Below are 13564 nucleotides of genomic sequence, written 5' to 3'. Positions count from 1 at the left end.
GTGTTAAGACCCAGGCTTGGTGTGTTAAGACCCAGGCTTGGTGTGTTAAGACCCAGGCTTGGTGTGTTCAGACCCAGGCTTGGTGTGTTCAGACCCAGGCTTGGTGTGTTCAGACCCAGGCTTGGTGTGTTCAGACCCAGGCTTGGTGTGTTCAGACCCAGGCTTGGTGTGTTCAGACCCAGGCTTGGTGTGTTCAGACCCAGGCTTGGTGTGTTCAGACCCAGGCTTGGTGTGTTCAGACCCAGGCTTGGTGTGTTCAGACCCAGGCTTGGTGTGTTCAGACCCAGGCTTGGTGTGTTCAGACCCAGGCTTGGTGTGTTCAGACCCAGGCTTGGTGTGTTCAGACCCAGGCTTGGTGTGTTCAGACCCAGGCTTGGTGTGTTCAGACCCAGGCTTGGTGTGTTCAGACCCAGGCTTGGTGTGTTCAGACCCAGGCTTGGTGTGTTCAGACCCAGGCTTGGTGTGTTCAGACCCAGGCTTGGTGTGTTCAGACCCAGGCTTGGTGTGTTCAGACCCAGGCTTGGTGTGTTCAGACCCAGGTTTGGTGTGTTCAGACCCAGGTTTGGTGTGTTCAGACCCAGGTTTGGTGTGTTCAGACCCAGGCTTGGTGTATTCAGACCCAGGTTTGGCGTGTTTAGACCCAGGTTTGGCGTGTTCAGACCCAGGCTTGGCGTGTTCAGACCCAGGCTTGGTGTGTTCAGACCCAGGCTTGGTGTGTTCAGACCCAGGCTTGGTGTGTTCAGACCCAGGCTTGGTGTGTTCAGATCCAGGCTTGGTGTGTTCAGATCCAGGCACGCAAAGTGGTGGAGCTGTCAGCGAGGGAGAGGAGGGTGTTGCTGGAGCCGTCAGTTTGGGAGAGGAGGGTGTTGCTGGAGCCGTCAGTTTGGGAGAGCGGGGAGCCGTCAGCGAGGGAGAGGACGGTGTGAGAGCGGGGAGTCGTGCCTTAACTCTTCCTGTGTCTACAACCATATTAGGTTAAGTCTTGTAATTACTACAAAACATTTTCATTATATTTAAGGAAATTTAGAATAAACATTTGTCTTTCAATTTCTTTCATTACACTCTACCTGTGTCTCATTATAAACATTTATTAGGCGACTTTATTCACCTGCGAGAGGTGTTGGGATGCTTAAGGTGGCCATGAATGCTTCAAGAGCCACAGTCTGGTCTGGTGTTGGCCTTAATGCCTCTCTACCTCTAAAGAGTCATGAAGGCCATCACAAATCCTTACTGACCAAACAGCAAGTATGATCTCCAGAGCTTCAGTAAACTGCTTGTATACACCTAGAAGCGGGTGACCCCTCTCTCAGGGGGATACCCCTTTGGTGCACTCTATTAGCCAAGTAAACTGGAGTGTTGGGCAGACAGGTGTGAGCGTAGCTATGATGGCCGACAAGCTTTACACAGATCCACATGATGGTGTAAACCCCAGTTACTGTAATTTACTGGAATGCTAATTTCGATTACCGGGCTAATATGTATTGTCATTGTTAATTAATATGTCAGTTCATGTGTTAATATGCCATTTCAGGATGTAAAGCTTTACATTAGTTTACCATTTGTATCCACAGACACAAATGTCTCTTTGTTCGAAACTATGGAAAATGCTGGTCAGGCTTCAGTAGAAGCCTCAGGAAACCATCGTGTGTTCAGTAGAACTCCAGGTTGCACTCTTTATACCATGTTGTGGGCTAGTCGCTAGTGTGTGTGTGTGCTCGTGTGAACACCCACCGCATAGGTTCGAGCTCCTACGGATTGTATTTGGGAGACATTATGCCACCGACGGGGAATCCGAACGAATTCTGTCTCTGCAATTGCACTCCCAAAAAGGACCAGTCAATGTAATTAGTGCATATGCTCCAACCCTCACTTTCCCAGCAGAGGCAAAGGAAAACTTATACGATGACCTCAACAGAGTCATAGCGAGAATCCCTGTAAGGAGCCACTGTTCATCCATGGCGACTTCAACGCCAGAGTGGGTGCCGATCACAACTTTTGGGCCCCTTGTCTGGGTCAATTCGGCATAGGGAGGATGAATGAGAACGAGCAACGTCTGCTAGAACTTTGCTGCCTTCAAGGTCTCAACACGCTCTTCGGCACAAAGCCTCAACACCGAGTCTCATGGAGACATCCCAGATCCAAGCACTCGCACCAGCTTGACCTGATTCTGATCAGGCGTGCAAGTCTACCCAGCGTCAAGATTATGTGTAGCTACCAGAGTGCTGTCTGTGACACCGACCACTTTTTGGTATGTAGCAAGGTCAAGATGCAAACAAAATAGATTCATCACTCGAAAAAGGGGGCAGACCTCATACCGACACCAGCAAGACCTGTAATCAGGACAAGGTGGAAGATTTTGCATGTGTGCTCGAGGACGCTCTTCCTGGCCCGGCTGGGGTCACCGCCTGTAAAAGATGGAAGCACTTCAGAGAGACTGTGTTCAACGCTGCCATGTCCATCTTTGGCAAGTAGAACAGCAGGTCGGCAGACTTGTTCGAGGCTCACTCGGAAGAAATGACACCTGTCATCGAAAAGAAGAGAAACGCCTTGGCAGCCTACAAAGCCTGCCCAAGTCAGCGCAACTTACATATCCTTCGGGACGTCCGCTGCCAAGTGCAGCAGAGCGCCAGGCGATGTAGCCAACAACTATTGGCTCCAGCTCTGCTCCCAGATACAGACTGCAGCAGATACGGGCAATGTATGACGGCATCAAGCAGGCCCTCGGCCCAATCCAGAAGAAGACCAGACCGCTTCCCTGAAATCTGCTACAGGCGAGGTGATTCAGGACCAGACACTGTAGCTGAAGCGCTGAGTCGAGCACTACTCTGAGCTATACGCCAGGGAGAATGTGGTCACCAAAGACGCCCTGAGCATCAATGAGTGCCTGCCTGTGTTAATGGAGCTCGACAGTGAACCGACCATCGAAGAACTCAGTGAGGCCCTAGACTCCCTTGCTTCTGGGAAAGGTCCTGGAAAAGACAGCATTTCAGCTGAGACCTTGAAGTGCTACAGAGGTAACCTGATCATGGAGCTGCATGAATTCCTCTGCCTCTGCTGGGAAGAAGGGGAGGTGCTACAGGACATGAGGGACGCAAACATCGTCACGCTGTATAAGAATAAAGGTGACGGGCGACTGCAACAATTACTGTGGCATCTCCCTCCTCAGTATTGTCGGAAAGTTGTTTGCTCGAGTCACATTGAAGAGGTTCCAAGAACTTACAGAGAGACTCTACCCAGAATCGCAATGCAGATTCCGAGCTAACAGGTCCACCATCGACATGGTCTTTTGCCTCAGACAACTACAGGAGAAATGCAGGGAACAGAAGCAGCCACTCTTCATAGCCTTCATAGATCTGATAAAGGCCTTCGACCTCGTCAGCAGGGATGACCTGTTCAAGATCCTCACCAATGGATGCCCACCCAGGCATCAAAGAGACAAAGCTCAACCCCCCGCAAGTACAATTAGGTGAGTACCTATAATAGCTGTTACTTTACATTATAGTACTTGTGTTTGTGTATGGACATCAGTAAAGTGCAACTTTTATTTACATTTTTGTACTCTACTGCCCCCCTCCCTTTCTGGCCCATTGTTGTGTGAGGGGGCTTGGTGGGCGGCTGCTGGAGTGTGATGCTCCATGGGGCAGTCCTCTGTCCTTTTGTAGCCTTGTGCTCCTGTTGCTGTCTTCTCGAATTATGCCGAATAACTTTTCCTTTTCCTTATGTTTCGTTTTTCTTCCCCTCTTCTCCTTTCTCATTGTCATTTCCCCGCCGACCTTTTGCCAGTTTTGATTATTCTTTTGGCCTTCTTCTGTTTTTATACCTGGGTGTTTGAGGAGGCATACTCTCTCACCCGTAGAACTGTGGTACTCAATGTTGCAAGCGAGGGGACACTTTTATTTTCAATCCTTCTTTCGTCACTGAACCCGATCTCGATGGACTGACAGTTCTTAAGGTGGCATTTGAAGGAGGTATACTCACGACGCCCCCCCCCCCCAAGGGATGCCCCGGCAAAACCAGTAACATGTCTCTTGTTCGGTGTCCTATCCTCTAATTGTGGCTCCGTGGTGGGTGTGGGGGCACATTCGTAAATGAAAGTCTTTCCTCTCGTTTTTATGTTGAATACTGTTCCTCTTGACCTTCTTGGGCTCGTGGGGTGGGCGACTAAGGCCCCTCGGACTATGTAGGAAGACCAGACTTTGTAGTCCCCACTACATTGGGCCCAGACCTTGATCCTCCTTTGACCTTCTTGACTACTCCCTTCGGCTCCTCTCCCTCCTCTGTGATTGGGTCGAGCCACAAGCCCCCAGTGGTGACCACCTGGTCCCCTGGCACAGCTCAGTCTCAGCAACAGCAGCAGCAGGTAGATACTATACTTCCTCCTCCTCAACCTGAAGTTCTAGAAGTTATCAATAACGTTAATGGGAGAAAAACGCCATTCATATAGTATCCCAGAGTATGCCCACAGAGATCCCGACCATTATTTAACTACATATCACGATCATTTTATACGACAATTAGAATCCTTGTTTGGTGCCGTTCATCCAAATTTCCCTCCTTCCTTATTGATTTATCCAGATTTTTCGTTCAATTTATAACGGCTTAATCAAGAAAATGAACCTGATTATGAGGGAGAGTTACCCATAAGGGCTGAGCAACGCACTGTATCTAGACAAAATGTATGTTTAATCCAATGTTTAGCAGCATATATATGCCTAGCTCAGGGGGATGACATTAGATAATATCGGCAGATATTCCAAGTCCGCCTGGTGTCTTAGACTTGTCCGTTGGAGTGAAGATATTGAAATACCCATAACGTATGACAATATCAATAAAATCAAAAGTTTGAATAAATTAAGTATATTTATCTATGTGCTCACTCATGAAGATAACCGGTACTATATTAGCTTAGCTAGGAAAGGCTGGGAACATTCTGCCTGTGAAGTACCGTTGCTCATGCTAGATGATCAGCATCTCGTACTCATTGAAGATTTCAATCAATGTTTGCAACACACGAGGTCATTCAAACTTCGTGGCAAATAATCAAATTTTTTGTCATTTATGCTTAATTCATTTGCCACCTAATGCTATGCGAGATCATGAAGAGTCATGTGAAGTGAAACAAACATTGAAATATTACCCTGCAAGTAATAAAATCAAGTTCAAGAATTATGGTCATGCCTTTGGACCTTCACAATCAGCATATTATGATTTTTAATGTTTATTGGACCCCTCCAATCCCCCAAAGGAATGATCGAGAAGCATCACAAAGTTGTGGCATATGATTATATCATCATTAACAAGGAACTGGAGGTGGTAGAGAAATCAACATAGGGATTGAACCCCGTTAATCATTTCATAGATACGTTAGAGAGTTCATGGAAAAGAATTAGGTCTACCATGCCCAAATATAAAATATCTATGACACGTGTACATTGGCGAGCTTACAGACGGCAAGCCACATGTGAAATGTGTTATGCCCCTTTCGAAACAGCTAAAGACAAGCACCGTCACTATTACCGTGCCATAGAATTTAATAATTATCTAGCAGCTTATTGCCGCCAGTGTAACATGCTATGAATGAATTCCTATAAATATTTGTAAACATTCTCGCATAATGCAGCTTATGACCTCGAGGTAATTTTGAATGAATAGTCTAACCTCCCTAACTGCAAGATCGATATTGCCTCCAAAGATGGATTCAAGTTCATGAAAGTGAATATTAGTAAACTTCGGTTTATGGATAGTTAAGCTTTACTGAATGGTGGGCTGGATAAACTAGCTAAAGAACATATCAAAAGTGGTAAACCCCACAAGATATCCCTCTGTTATGCTAGATGATGTCCCTGTAGCTGCCCACCATTTTATTAAAGACATTTTATTAAATAAACTTAGTGGATCTGTAGTCATAACAGATCTTCTGTTATGACTACATTTCATCTTTGGATAAATTAAATAAACCCTCTCTTCCTCTCTATCTTGAGATTATCTTGAGATGATTTCGGGGCTTTTTTTTTTAGTGTCCCCGCGGCCCGGTCCTTGACCAGGCCTCCACCCCCAGGAAGCAGCCTGTGACAGCTGACTAACACCCAGGTACCTATTTTACTGCTAGGTAACAGGGGCATAGGGTGAAAGAAACTCTGCCGTTGTTTCTCGCCAGTGCCTGGGATCGAACCCAGGACCACAGGATCACAAGTCCAACGTGCTGTCCGCTCGGTCGACCAGCTCCCCGAAACCATTCTATAATAGTTTAAAGCACGAGGCTGTAAATCAGAAAGATTATAACCAGGCTGAAGAAGTCTTTAGATTGGTGAAATGCAAGACCATTGGGGATTACTTGAAGGTCCATTTGAAAACGGATACTGGACTTTTGTGTGATGTGTTTACTGTATGGCATAAGACAATGTTGGAGCTGTTCAAGTTGGACATTATGTCTTGCTCTCCAGTTTCGCATGGGATGCCTTCTTGTTAAAAGGTCAAGTCATCTTGGACTCTATTTCTGATCCCCATTTTTGTGATGTATTGCGCAAAAAATTAAAAGGCGAATTTACCTCGGTAGTTAAACACACGGATGAAGAGAATGTACATATTGGGGGTGCTGATCCCTCTAGCAATGATAAATATATTTTTATTTAAATTTCAATGGTCTATACGCCACCTGCATAACAGAAAGGCTTCCTCAAGAATGTATTCGGAAATTATCCACTGCTGAACGCAATGATTGGCTCCAGCAAGGATTGGAGAATATTGCATGTAATGGGGATAAGGGTTATTGGGTCACGTGTGATACTAGGCATGTCACAACTGAGGTGGCCTGATACACTCATGATTAACCCTTGACCCTTTCACATGCTAATATTTCTGCTGATCTGTTGTCTGATTACAGAAACTCATTTTAAATACGGAAGATTGGAAACTCACTTGGAAAAATAATAAATTGATCGCCTCCTATCTCCCCCAAAAAGATTATTTGGTGAGTTTAGATTTTCTACAGATGCTAATGAAACTAGGATAGAAAGTTGCTAGGATAAATGCAGTTTATGAATTTAGTCAAAGCAAGTACCTCAAGGATTTTGTCGAAACAACGCCCGAGAACGTGCAAATATCACCATGCGCCATTAAAGCTAAATCTTTCAAGCAGGTCAGTAACACAATTTACGGCAAACGTTTAACCAATGTGAGCAAATATTGTGATAAGCACTATTCAATCATGTCTCAAGGCAAGTTACAGAGGCATGCACGTAACCCTTTCTTCAAACGTTGCATTTTGCTGAGTGAAGACATTGTCATTTGCACGGTCAAGAATGAATCCCTTAAAATCAAAACACCAACATACCTGGGGTTCCTTACCCTGCAAATATCTAAAAGGTTCCTGTATAATTTTTGGTATAATACCGTCAAAGCTCATTATGGAGACAAAGCTAGATTGTTGTATATGGATACGGATTCTTATCCGATCAAATTGACCTGTTCTAATGCTTTTAAGAATTAAATAAACTGTCTTTATGCCAGCATGTGGATTTCAGTAATTTCCCTCCCGAAAACCCCTACTTTGATGAATCTCGTAAAGGTCAGCTGGGTTTGCTGAAATCAGAAGTTGAGGCAAAAATCTTTTAGGAACTCATTACACTAAAACCTAAAATGTATTCCATCCTCACTCAAGATCAGGTTCACATCTGCCATTGTAAAGTTATTCCTACATATCATCAATCTAAACTCACTCATTCGGCTTTTCAATATGCTTTAGTTTATAATATAGGGCAACAGTTCTAGTACAGATCAATTAGGAATGTCAAAGGGCGTATGTGTACATGTCTAACTGCATAACGGGGATTTTTTGCCTGACGATAAACGTTATGTATCGAGTCCTACACAATCTTTGGCGTATGGACACCCTGATATCCCCCAAGCTGAAATCCAAGAAGAGAATGAGGAGGAGGACGAGGTACTTGCTCCTGCAACTAGAATGCAAACTTTTATTGCTGATAAAATAATATAAACGTATAAAATGGATATTCTTAAACCGGTAATAATTGTAATTACGGAGCAATAAGATGCTTATCTTAAGATACTAACAAGGTTAGGTAAGGTCGGTGTTTTCTATGAATCTTTTTAAGGGTATCTATTATGTTAAGTATGTCACCTATGCACATATTTAATAAGTCAATATTGACTTATTAAATTTGCGAGAACGGGTTGCCAAAAATGGGGAGATAAATGTAACAGCCCCATAAGTGCAATTATGTACTATATATGGCAGTCAGGAATTGTACTTATTTTCACTTAGTATTAAACCGTAGTCAAATATATATCGTGAATATTTGAGTTTACCTGAAAACCTGAATAGAAAACTACGACTTAACCTAACCGTCTTAGTTTTTGAAGATAAACATTTTATTGCTTCTTAATTACAATTACTACTTAACCTATAGCTATATTGATATTACAGTTTTATAAAACAAATAAAACAAAACTAAAATATTTCAATATATTTGTAAAGTAACTCAGGATATTTTAAAATTTTGTATAAAATCTCTATTGTTTAATAAAATATTAAAAGAAATTCCTAATATTTAAAACTAGTGTATAGCAATCTAAGCCTTAAAACTTCATAGTGTCTTAACAGAAAACGAGGAGAATAAATGGGGAGGTAAATGTAACAGCGCCAAAGTGCAACTAGGTACTATGTATGGTAGTCAGGAAATGTACTTCTTACACTTAGTATTAAAACTTACTGTCAGTTCAGAGGATGGGTTGCGAATTCCTGGTAGCAAACTCTAGGTCACTTGTCACTGCCACTGGTAAGAGATGGACAAAGCCTGAAGTGCCCATCCACAGAGCTCACCACACACACAAACCAGATGGGCCCAAAAGCTCTGAAGGCCACAGTGCTCTGGAGCAAAGACGGGGGAAGGGAAGCATCACACCAGCATGGACCAAAGCAGAGGAGGAGCAAACTTTGAACACTTGCTGAAGCGAACGCTCCAGCGAATTATAAAACAGCAGAGGTTCCAACTCCAGGGCATCCAAGCCAGATCAGAACAACATTTTTTCTTTTTTTTTATTAACACATTTAGATATATCTGCATTTGTGCAGCTGCCTTAGACTATATGAAGGGGAGTACAGAGTGTGTCATAAAACTAGCTACGTGATGTTAAAAATCCCCATCACACAGAATGGTTAGTCATACAGAGGCATGTGATCAGCAGTCTGCACTGGAAAACGCTGGGCGCATTATGAGGATATCATAATGAACACGAGAGTGCATAAGGTATTCAGTATTGATACGAAAAGTCTCCATCTCGCAGGATGATTAGTCATCCTGGGTCATAGGTTCAGTAGCCTGCACTGACCAATTTTGGGTACATTATGAGGATATCCTCAAGAACGCGAGAGTGAATAAAGTAATTGCAAAGCACCAGGTATCTCATGTCAACGGGTCTCATGACGGCATTAGGTGATGTAGTGTGCAAGGTCATGCCCCAGTTCCTGCTCACAGAGTTTGCACCTGGAGTGCTCAGGATTGGGAGATCCGTCACCTGTAGCCACCTGCCACAGGTAACGGTAGCCACCTGCCACAGGTAACGGTAACCCAACCTGATCCTGGCAACCACTGTGTCGCACAGTCTGGTGGACGTTTTGTGCTGCCCATAAACATAGGTTTCAGATCTGAACAAGTCATAGTTTTTTATACTGGTGCTTTCCAGTCGTTGGGAGTCAGTAATTTATCTCCTATCAGACCAGAGTGTTTGGAACAATATAGTCTCGACAGCAGAGATAGGGATACATAGGTCTAATTCAACTTCACCTTTGTTACACGCTAATTTAGCTCCAATGATGATACCCTATCCTGTAAAACCGTCACAGCCTGATAATACAGTAATGAGTTATGTCCCACAAAATAATTTAGCAAAACTGTAGCCCAACGACGACAAACGCCACAGGCCATATATATATGGGCACGGGGGATGAAAACAATTATCAACTCAACTGAAAGGACAACTATTGGCATGAGCTAAAGTTGCATAGCATCCAGGAAAACCACAGACGGCGGCATCACCCTCAGAGGGAAAGTTCAAACCGACCCCAGAACACACCAGACCTCTAGCGGAACACCCATACAAACTGCGGATGGAGTTGTTAGCAACCACCAGTACGAAAGCTAGATAAGCACCCACTCTGCACACCCCAAACCCAAAGAAAATAAAAATGTAGTTCACGCCTCTGAGGAGGAACCGAAGGCTATACACAACCCAAGGCAAGGGCTCCTTGAAAAAAAGGAAACCTGAAGCAGCAGTCTCTTGAACATCAGCATGGAAGAAAAACCGTGAAAGGTAACGGCGACTAGAGGTCACTCTAGTCACAAGACTCAAGGATAACACAGCAGTAAACCTAGAAAGAAAAAACAGTGAAGCAGAAACAATACACATATTGGCCCTTGCAAGGCAAAGTCCAAAAGGAAAGGCAACACCTAGCTGAAATAAAACACAGAGCTATGTAAAATGACAACTTTTATGCAAACTGCACCGACTATCAAGATGAAGAAGAAAATGAGGAACTAGGAGGTTTTGTCTCATCCACACAGGCAGCCGGCGGGGGCTTGCGAGTGACCCGGACCCTTCACTTGCTGCAGGAGAAGTGTAACTAAACAGCAATTGGATCTGGCAAAATAATGTTTTGGGGTGTTCTATCCCTCTGGTGGATGTTCCTCGTGGCTTGAAATGCTGAAATGATTTAGTGTCCACAGACTGCTCTTGCCTTTATTGTGGGGCCATCCTTGGGACCATTCAGGTCCTGGTGGCCAGTAGGTGCTTGTGACTCACGAGGACCTGGCGGGAGGCTTGGAGGTGACCAGACCGGACCCGTCCAACACCCCACCAGGAAGAAGTGTTTCATCACATTAAATGCTGGAGTTATTAATCTCCAGGGTTACAACACTTGCTACATACATTACATCTCTCTGTTCATTTTAAATTACGTATTGTTTCATCTGTTTAAATTTACTTGAAACTGCAAATATTTGTTCCCGCAAGTACAAAATACAGCTACTTACATTACAACCTAAGTAAACTTATATGGAGCCACTTCTAAGAGTAAAATATGTAACTAGACAAAATTTGTAAAGTACCTACTTATTCATACAGCAGCTCCCATACATAATAGTTACTTCTGGGTCCTTCATGGGTCAATGTAGAACCCAAATATTGATGGGGTTTATGAATATATATGCATCACCTGGGCGCCACCCAAAACCCCAATTATTTTGGGATTTGAGGTTTGCCTTCAGTCACTCTGAGGTTAAAGCCCGCCTAGTTACATCCACATCCTGGTCTTGTAAGGTCTTTAACAACCGTGGTGAACCTGGTGACGCTACCACTCCAACTCAGACCATACACGCACACGACAGCCACACGCGTAAACAATTCTGACTATACAGGCACATTCACCTCTTCTTCAACTCTGAGTCCCTCCCTCTCTATTTTGTTTTCTCCTTCGTTTGTTCTTTATCTTCCTCTGTCTTTTTAGGTTTTTTCTTCTCTGGTTGTTTTTCCCCTTCCTTCTCCTGCCTCTGCCCGTTTGGATCCGTGGAAGAGGTGGAATGGCAGTTGACGAGACGGGAGGCTCGAACGGCGGTGGCTTGGGGCTGGCGGCTGCTTCCCATTTCTGGAGCGGCACCACGCCAAGCAGGCGGCACCACGCCAAGCAGGCGGCACCACGCCAAGCAGGCGGCACCACGCCAAGCAGGCGGCACCACGCCAAGCAGGCGGCACCACGCCAAGCAGGCGGCACCACGCCAAGCAGGCGGCACCACGCCAAGCAGGGATACAAAAGAAGAGACACTAGAGTCAAAATCAACAAATTGGATCTAGTGTTCACATTTTTCACGTAAGAACCTAGTTAGGCTTACTGAGGTCCCACTGGACCACCTACTCTATTGACCTTCGGCAGAAAACAACTGAAATCAGCTGGCAAATTCTCAGGCAACTATTTAATGATAGGTCAGCAACGGCATTAGGTGAAAGGAAGCATTGCCCAAACGTCTACGTTCTGCAGGGGCATCGTGCCCTAGACCTCTGCCTGTGAGCCGACCCGATACATCACTACACCAAGCACCGTAATAAAACGGCAAATCTTGTGGCTTTAATCGTATTACTCAATAACTTTAATCACGGATTTAATTATTAAGGCTGTATTTATGAGACCTGAATGTTGTATTATTATGGCAGGTGTATCTATGTGCTGCACACCTTGGGTGTTGCTGGAGGTAGTGTACCACACACCATGGGTGTTGCTGGAGGTAGTATACCACACACCTTGGGTGTTGCTGGAGGTAGTGTACCACACACCTTGGGTGTTGCTGGAGGTAGTGTACCACACACCTTGGGTGTTGCTGGAGGTAGTGTACCACACACCTTGGGTGTTGCTGGAGGTAGTGTACCACACACCTTGGGTGTTGCTGGAGGTAGTGTACCACACACCTTGGGTGTTGCTGGAGGTAGTGTACCACACACCTTGGGTGTTGCTGGAGGTAGTGTACCACACACCATGGGTGTTGCTGGAGGTAGTGTACCACACACCTTGGGTGTTGCTGGAGGTAGTGTACCACACACCTTGGGTGTTGCTGGAGGTAGTGTACCACACACCTTGGGTGTTGCTGGAGGTAGTGTACCACACACCTTGGGTGTTGCTGGAGGTAGTGTACCACACACCATGGGTGTTGCTGGAGGTAGTGTACCACACACCTTGGGTGTTGCTGGAGGTAGTGTACCACACACCATGGGTGTTGCTGGAGGTAGTGTACCACACACCTTGGGTGTTGCTGGAGGTAGTGTACAACACACCTTGGGTGTTGCTGGAGGTAGTGTACCACACACCTTGGGTGTTGCTGGAGGTAGTGTACCACACACCATGGGTGTTGCTGGAGGTAGTGTACCACACACCTTGGGTGTTGCTGGAGGTTGTGTACCACACACCTTGGGTGTTGCTGGAGGTTGTGTACAACACACCTTGGGTGTTGCTGGAGGTAGTGTACCACACACCTTGGGTGTTGCTGGAGGTAGTGTACCACACACCTTGGGTGTTGCTGGAGGTAGTGTACCACACACCTTGGGTGTTGCTGGAGGTAGTGTACCACACACCTTGGGTATTGCTGGAGGTAGTGTACCACACACCTTGGGTGTTGCTGGAGGTAGTGTACCACACACCATGGGTGTTGCTGGAGGTAGTGTACCACACACCATGGGTGTTGCTGGAGGTAGTGTACCACACACCATGGGTGTTGCTGGAGGTAGTGTACCACACACCTTGGGTGTTGCTGGAGGTAGTGTACCACACACCTTGGGTGTTGCTGGAGGTAGTGTACCACACACCTTGGGTGTTGCTGGAGGTAGTGTACCACACACCTTGGGTGTTGCTGGAGGTAGTGTACCACACACCTTGGGTGTTGCTGGAGGTAGTGTACCACACACCTTGGGTGTTGCTGGAGGTAGTGTACCACACACCTTGGGTGTTGCTGGAGGTAGTGTACCACACACCATGGGTGTTGCTGGAGGTAGTGTACCACAC

At 45.4% G+C, this 13564-nt stretch overlaps 3 protein-coding genes across 4 annotated transcripts in view; 1 reads left to right on the top strand and 2 right to left on the bottom strand.

Annotated features, from left to right (window-relative positions):
• Nucleotides 1–1047, top strand: part of LOC123753944 (uncharacterized) — a 260619-nt gene extending 259572 nt beyond the window's left edge. Inside the window, exon 64 of the mRNA XM_069308142.1 lies at nt 57–1047. The gene's annotated coding sequence lies outside the window, so the exon portion shown is untranslated. The remainder of the gene's footprint in view (nt 1–56) is intronic.
• Nucleotides 46–969, bottom strand: LOC138355866 (melatonin-related receptor-like). The gene has a single exon (XM_069311410.1). The coding sequence runs from the start codon at nt 967–969 to the stop codon at nt 46–48; it is 924 nt and encodes a 307-aa protein (XP_069167511.1).
• A 2953-nt stretch (nt 1048–4000) lies between the features above and the next one.
• Nucleotides 4001–13564, bottom strand: part of LOC123753947 (secreted frizzled-related protein 3) — a 45788-nt gene continuing 36224 nt past the window's right edge. Inside the window, exons 8-9 of one of the 2 annotated variants that reach the window (XM_069308133.1) lie at nt 11446–11662; nt 4001–4396 (exon numbers count right to left, since the gene is read on the bottom strand). In XM_069308133.1, coding sequence (XP_069164234.1) covers nt 11453–11662 — 210 coding nt within the window. In that variant the 3' untranslated portion in view covers nt 4001–4396; nt 11446–11452. Of the gene's footprint in view, nt 4397–8471; nt 11663–13564 lie in introns of those variants that run through there. The other variant, XM_069308125.1, reaches the window with a different exon arrangement.

The sequence above is a fragment of the Procambarus clarkii genome, chromosome 6 (genome assembly GCF_040958095.1).
Source record: "Procambarus clarkii isolate CNS0578487 chromosome 6, FALCON_Pclarkii_2.0, whole genome shotgun sequence".
Lineage (NCBI taxonomy): Eukaryota > Metazoa > Arthropoda > Malacostraca > Decapoda > Cambaridae > Procambarus > Procambarus clarkii.
The sequence above is the reverse complement of the archived record's forward strand: the minus strand, read 5'-3'. Positions and strand labels throughout refer to the sequence as shown.